At 41.1% G+C, this 6,657-nt stretch overlaps 1 protein-coding gene across 10 annotated transcripts in view; it reads left to right on the top strand.

Annotated features, from left to right (window-relative positions):
• Positions 1-6,657, top strand: part of TUFT1 (tuftelin 1) — a 49,711-nt gene that overhangs the window by 15,483 nt on the left and 27,571 nt on the right. For 8 of the 10 annotated variants that reach the window (XM_040461168.1, XM_040461165.1, XM_040461171.1 and 5 more), the window contains exon 2: positions 6,232-6,306. The exons of the other annotated variants lie outside the window; for them this stretch is intronic. In XM_040461168.1, the coding sequence (XP_040317102.1) occupies positions 6,232-6,306 (75 nt within the window). The remainder of the gene's footprint in view (positions 1-6,231; positions 6,307-6,657) is intronic. 10 annotated transcript variants of the gene reach the window in all.

Genomic DNA, 6,657 nt, shown 5'->3' with positions numbered 1-6,657 from the left:
TCTCTCTCTCTCTCTCTCTCTCTCTCTCTCTCTCTCTCTCTCTCTGTCTCTCTCTGCCCCTCTCATTCTCACACACACTTGCACACTCTCTCTCTCTGAATAAATACATTTTTAATAAAGTCTTTTTTAATCTGAAAAGAGATTATGTAGAATTAGTGCTAATTTTTTACATATTTGGTAGAATTCTCCTCTAGTGGAAGCACCTGGGTCTGGGTATTTCTTTTTTTAAAAAAATTTAAAAAAGAGGCACCTGGGTGGCTCAGTCGGTTAACCGTCTGACTTTGGCTCAGGTCATGATCTCACGGTTTGTGAGTTTGAGCCCTGCATTGGGCTCTGTGCTGACAGCTCAAAGCCTGGGGCCTACTTTGGATTCTGTGTTTCCCTCTCTCTCAGCCCCTCCCCTGCTCATGCTCTGTCTCTCAATAATAAATAAACGTTAAAAAAAATTCTCTAAAAAATTTAAAATGATGAATTTAATTTCTTTAAAGTTACAAGGCTATTCATATTACCTATTTTATATTAGGTAGTTTGTGGTAGTTTGTGTTTTTTGAGGAATTGGGCCATTTTGTCAAAATTGTCAAATTTATGTTCATAGTTGTTTTAGTGTTGTTCATTGTGTTGTTTGCAGTCTTGTTCATAGAGCTGTGCATAGTGTTCGTAGAGTTGTTCATAGTGTTCATGGTGTTTTTCATAGAGTTATTCATAATGTTGTTCATAGAGTTGTTCATAGTGTTCATAGAGTTGTTTATGGTGTTGTTTGTAGAGTTGTTCGTAGTGTTGTTCATAGTATTACCTCATGCTTTTGATATCATGCTAGAGGTTTATCAATTTCAATGATCTTTTCAAAGAACGAGCTCTTCATGTTGTTTAGCTTCTTAGTGTTTAGAAATTTTCCTTTTATCTTTCTGTTATTTCTCTCTTTTTAAAAATGTTTTATTTAGTTTTGACAGAGAGAGCGCACATGCGTGCAAGTGGGGGAGGGGCAGGGAGGGGGGAACAGAAGATCTGAAGTGGGCTCTGTGCTGACAGCAGTGAGCTGAGTGGGGGCTTCAAGCTCATGAACTGTCAGATCATGACCTGAGCTGAAGTCAGATACTCAACCGAGCCCCCCAAGCACCCCTCTTTCTATTATTTCTCATTTGATTTCATTGTGGTCAGATAACATGCTCTAAATGATTTCAGTTCTTTCAAGTTTGTTGGTTTGTTTTATGGCCCAAGTTATTGTCTATCTTTATGTTCTATAGGTACATGCAAAGAATGTATACTCTGCTATTGAGGGGAGTGTTCCATAACTGTCGATTAGATCCTGTTAGATTTTTGTCTAGTTTTATTAATTTCTCAGAGATAGGTGTTGAAGAAGTCTCCAAGTATAATTGTGGGTTTGTTAAAAAAAAAAAAAAGAAGGGGGAATGCCTGGGTGGTGGCTCAGTCGGTTGAGTGTTCGACTCTTGATTTCTGCTCAAGTCATGATCCCAGGGTTGTGAGATCAAGCCCCATGTTGGGCTCCGAGCTGAGCATGGAGCCTGCTTGGGATTCTCTCTCCCTCTCTGCCCCTCTCCTCTGCTTATGCATGCTTGCTCTCACTCTCTCTCTCTCTCTCAAATGAAAAAAAATAATAAAAATTTAAAAATATATTTAGTTGTGTATTTGTGTATTTCTCCTTTCAGTTCTTTGGGTTTTTTTTTTTTTTAATAAGATTTTATTTTTAAGTAATCTCTACACCTAATGTGGGGCTCAAACTCACAACCCCGAGATCAAGAGTTGCACATTATTCTGACTGAGCCAGCCAGGCACCCTCAGCTCTTTAGTTTTTGCTTCACATATTTTGCAGCTTTGTTGTTTGGTGTATATCCATTTGGGGTTGCTATGTCTTCTTTGTGGATTGACACTTTTACATGATATAATATCTCTCTCTGGTAATATAATATCTATCTGGTAATATATCTGGTAATATAATATCTCTGGTAATTCTCTTTGCTCTGAAGTTTACTTTATCTGATATTAATATAGCCACTTTTGCTTTCCTTTAATTAATGTTTGTATAATATACCTTTTCCCATCCTTTTACTTTTAACTTACCTATATGGTTATGTTTAAATATGTTTCTTGTAGACAGCATGTATTGATTCATGGATTTTTTTTTTTTTTTTTTTTTGAGAGAGGACACATGAGTAAGGTACAGGGGCAGAGGGAGTGAGAGAGAGAATGTTAAGCAGGCTCCATGGCCCACCCAGAGCCTGACGTGGGGCTTGATACCATGACCTGAACCAAAATCAAGAGTCAGACGCTCAACTGACTGAGCCACTCAGGCACCCCTGATTCATGTTCTTTAATCAACTCTGCCAATCTCTGTTTTTTAATTGGTATATTTAGACCACTTATATTTAATGCAATTATTGGTAAGTCTGCCATTTTATTTTTAGTTTTTGTTCTCTATTTTTCATTAATCTGTTTTATTTTTCTCTCCCTTCCTGTGGGTTACTTGAAAGCCTTTTAGGATTCCATTTTGATTCATTTGGTTTTTTTGAAAGTCATCCCTTTGTATAGATTTTTAGTGATTGCTCCAGGTATTACATTTGTATAAATATAACTTATCATGGTCTACTGGTGTTGTCATTTTACCAGTTTGAATGAAGTATAGATACCTTACCTTCCTTTACATTCCTTTATCCTCTCCCATTCATAATATAATTAAATATTTCCAGGGCACCTGGTGGCTCAGTTGGTTAAGTGTCTGACTCCGGCCCAGGTCATGAGCTCATAGTTAGTGAGTTTGAGCCCCACATTGGACTCTGCTCTAACAGCTCAGAGCCTGGAGCGTGCTTCAGATTCTGTGTCTCCCTCTTACTTTGCCCCTACCCCACTTGTGCACGTGGTGTCTCTGTCTCTGTCTTTCTCTCTCTCTCTCAAAAATAAATAAATAAATAAATACATACATACATACATACATACATACATACATACATACTTTCCTCTGTGTATACTTAGAACCAAATCAGGCAGTGTTCTAATTTTAGCTTCAACCATCAAACATACTTTAGATTACCCAAGAGTAAAGAGAAAGCCTAATGTATTTATCAATATTTTTGTTTTCCATGTTGTTTCTTTTTTTTAAAAGTTTATTTATTTATTTTGAGAGAGAGAGAGAGCATGTGCACACACGAGCAAGGGAGAGGGAGAGAGAGAATCCCAAACAGGCTCCATGCTTCAGTGTGGAGCTCACAAACCATTAGATCATGATCTGAGCCAAGATCATGATCTCAGCTAAGATCAAGAGTCAGAAGCTTAACTGAGTGAGCCACCCAGGCATCTCTATCCATGTTGTTTCTATCTTTCTAATGTTCTAAGGTTCCTTTCATATTGTTTCCTTTCTGTTTAAAGATCTTTTACAGCCTTTTTAATGTAGCTGTATTGGTAAGAAATTCTTAGTTTTTCTTTACATGAGGACATCTTAATTTACCCCCTTATTCCTGAAGGAGAATGTTTTTTGGTCATAGGATTATTGATTAAGAGGTTTTTTTCAGCACTTGAAAATAATGTGCCATTTCCTCCTGGCCTTCCTAGCTTCTGATGAAAAATCTGCTGTTTAATGAAAGTGCTTCCCCCATGTAGGTAACTTGTCATTTTTCTCTGATGTGAAAAGATGTTTTTCTTTGTTTTTAGTTATCAGACATTTAATTATGTGTTTTTGCATGATTTGGGGGTTTATCCTATTTGGGATTTGCTCCTTGAATCTCTGGGTTTATGTCTTTTGTAAAATTTGGAAAGTTTTCAGACATTATTTTTTTTTAGTACTTTTGCAAATTTCCCACTTTTTCCTGTCCATCTGGGATTCTGATGACATGTATGGATGAGATGATCCCTCATTGCCCCGATCTAGCCTGGTTGTCCATGCTCTTCCAATTAGAATGCCTGGGTCCATATAATAAACTAGACTTGATGATCTTCATTGGCTGATAACTCCTTTATTTTGGCTGAGGGATGCCCCAGCTTTCCCCAACTGCCTCCAGGTATGGAAGGATGTTGTTTTAACCAAAGTGCATATCTGTGTCCTGGGGAGAAGAGTTGGCAGCCGCTCTGGCTATTTTGAAATCCTTTCCTCTTCCTTCTGGTATAATGTTCTCTTGAACTAGATATCATGGAGCACTCATATTTGTTCAGAAAATACTTAACCCGGGTAGAGGGCTGTGGCACACAGCAGCCCATGTGAGTTAACAGAAAGGGCAATTCCTCGTGGAACATAAGTAGCTGAGAGGCAGGTGCCATAGGAGGCCCTGTGATGCCAAGGGAGCTCAAGGAGGTGAGGGTATGTTTCCCACAGGATGTAGGGACGTGTCACAAATATGGCATTTGAATGTGAACTTTTGAGGGCCTTAAAGATGCCCAATGGGAAGAAAGGACATTTAAGGCATTTAAGGACATTTAAGGACATTAAGGACATGTAAGGCAAAGGTGGGAAAGCCTCGGAGGTATTGGACAGGGAGCAATGAGAGGCAGTAACAGAAGTGAGTTGACCCAGACTCTGGAGGGCCTGAACGTCCCCCCCCCCCCCCCCCCACTGAGGATCTCTCTTGTATTTGGTAGGAATTGAGTGTTTTGTAAAACCAGCTACATTGCCAGAGTTAGGGAGGGTGAAGGGCCATGTGGGAGTGTCTTCCACCTGTCCCAAATTTGGGTTCATTCCAAGAAGTGGGAGGAGGCTAATATCTGAGTACCTCTCTTTTATGTGGCAGAGACTTCCAGACACTTTCCGTTGATCTTCAACAAAAAGCCCCCATGTCGGATGGTAATGTTGCCATTTTACAGTGCAGTCTTTGAGAGTTAAGTATCTGACCACAGAGACTGATTTCTTTTCCACCAAGTTCTTTTCCTTATTTAGGAAGGACTGTTCCCTTCCCAGAGAACTTTCTCACAACTCCCTGGGTGGGACACATTCTTTTCTTCCTGCTCCTTCCAACAGCCATTTGGAATATTAGGAGGGTTCCTTAAAACCTGTTAAGGGTAAGATGGCATTTATACTCCTGTACCTCAAGGTCACTTTTGTCCTTGGGTAGTTCAGCATCCATCTTCCCTTCATTGCCTGGGAGAAGCACATATTGCCTTTTTATGCTCTCATAGTGTTAAAGCTGGAAGGAGCCTTAGAGATACTTAGTACAACCCATTATTTTTCTGGTGCAAGCCAGAGGCCCAGTGTACCTAAACCTCTTGTCCAACTCTACACATAACACAGGTTATTGGCAGGGTTTGGTCCTCTCTGCCCTGCTTACCTTCCCTCAATGTTGTTATCTCTCCAAATCTCCAGCCCCACTTTTTCCTTTTACCATATGATTTCCCCCTCAATGTGTTCTATTTTCTCCGCTGTGTGTGTGTGTGTGTGTGTGTGTGTGTGTGTCACAGTGTATTTTTTTTAATTAAAAAAATTTTTTTTATGTTTATTTTTGAGAGCGAGAGAGAGCACAAGTGGGAGAGGGACAGAGCACAAGTGGGAGAGGAGCAGAGAGAGAGGGAGACACAGAATCCAAAATAGGCTCCAGACTCTGAGCTGTCAGCACAGAGCCCGATGCGGGGCTCAAACCCATGAACTGTGAGATCATGACCAGAGCCAAAGTCGGACGCTCAACTGACTGAGCCACCCAGGTGCCCCTCACAGTGTGTTTTTTAAACCTTCTTTGAGTTAGGAAAGAAAATGTGCTTCTTCCTTTGAAATTAGGCTCATCTATAGATAAGTACCTATTGTCTTGCCTTCTTTCATTTGGATATTTTCTGTATGCCTTAGAGAACTAGGGGTTTGGATTCAAGTACTGTCCTATAGTTTGGTTCAGGAAGGATATCCCAGTCTTGTGAAGTGCATCAGTAACTCCTGGTTGCCTGTCAGGTGCAGGAACCCTACAATGGGGATGAGGGCATCCCCCTCTTCAAGGCTGGGGAGAGGGGAATCCATGTAATGTGCTTCCTGTAATGTAAGGACCAAGGTGACTAGCCCCTCTGGAGCTACACAGAGCAATAGTCTCTGGTGTGGTGTAAAGAGCACTGTCAGAGGATCCCGAGACCTCCTGCTACCCAGGAATGACTGATATTGGGCAAGCTAATGTCACCTTTTCAGACGTCAGCTTTTCTTATCTGTTAAATGATGATAATAAGGACCACCCCACAGGACTGGCAAAAGTGCACTGGTACCGGTAGTGGACTGTAAAGGTAAGGGGTGATTGTTGCTGTCATTGTCATTATTAGGGGAGCGTGGACATTCTAAGGCTGACTCTACAGAGTGAACTGACAGGAGATGAACTTGAACACATAGCCGAGAAGGTATCGAGGTTTCTGGTGGGGTGAGGCCTCTTCCCCTCAGCCAGTTCTCCCTCCTTGCTGCTGACTCCTTACAGTGCTGTCTGGAGCCATCCCTGCTGCTGCTCAGGGTCACTTCCTATCAGACACACCCCCTGAACTCAGCCTTGTGCACTGCTTTGGGGGTGGGGAGGTCCCACTAAAAGTAAAACTAACCTGCAATTTCTGCTAATTTTCCCTGTCTGGTGTTGCTGCTGTGTGGCTTCTGGTAGAGGTTGAAATGAGTTTTTGGAGGGAAAATCAGACTAACCCTTTAAATCTTTCGAGGAGCAGGTGTTCTGCATTGGTCAAGGGACAGAAGAAGTTCTGGGCTTG

This window comes from Herpailurus yagouaroundi, unplaced genomic scaffold, assembly GCF_014898765.1.
Source record: "Herpailurus yagouaroundi ecotype Mexico unplaced genomic scaffold, PumYag 254, whole genome shotgun sequence".
NCBI lineage: Eukaryota > Metazoa > Chordata > Mammalia > Carnivora > Felidae > Herpailurus > Herpailurus yagouaroundi.
The sequence above is the reverse complement of the archived record's forward strand: the minus strand, read 5'-3'. Positions and strand labels throughout refer to the sequence as shown.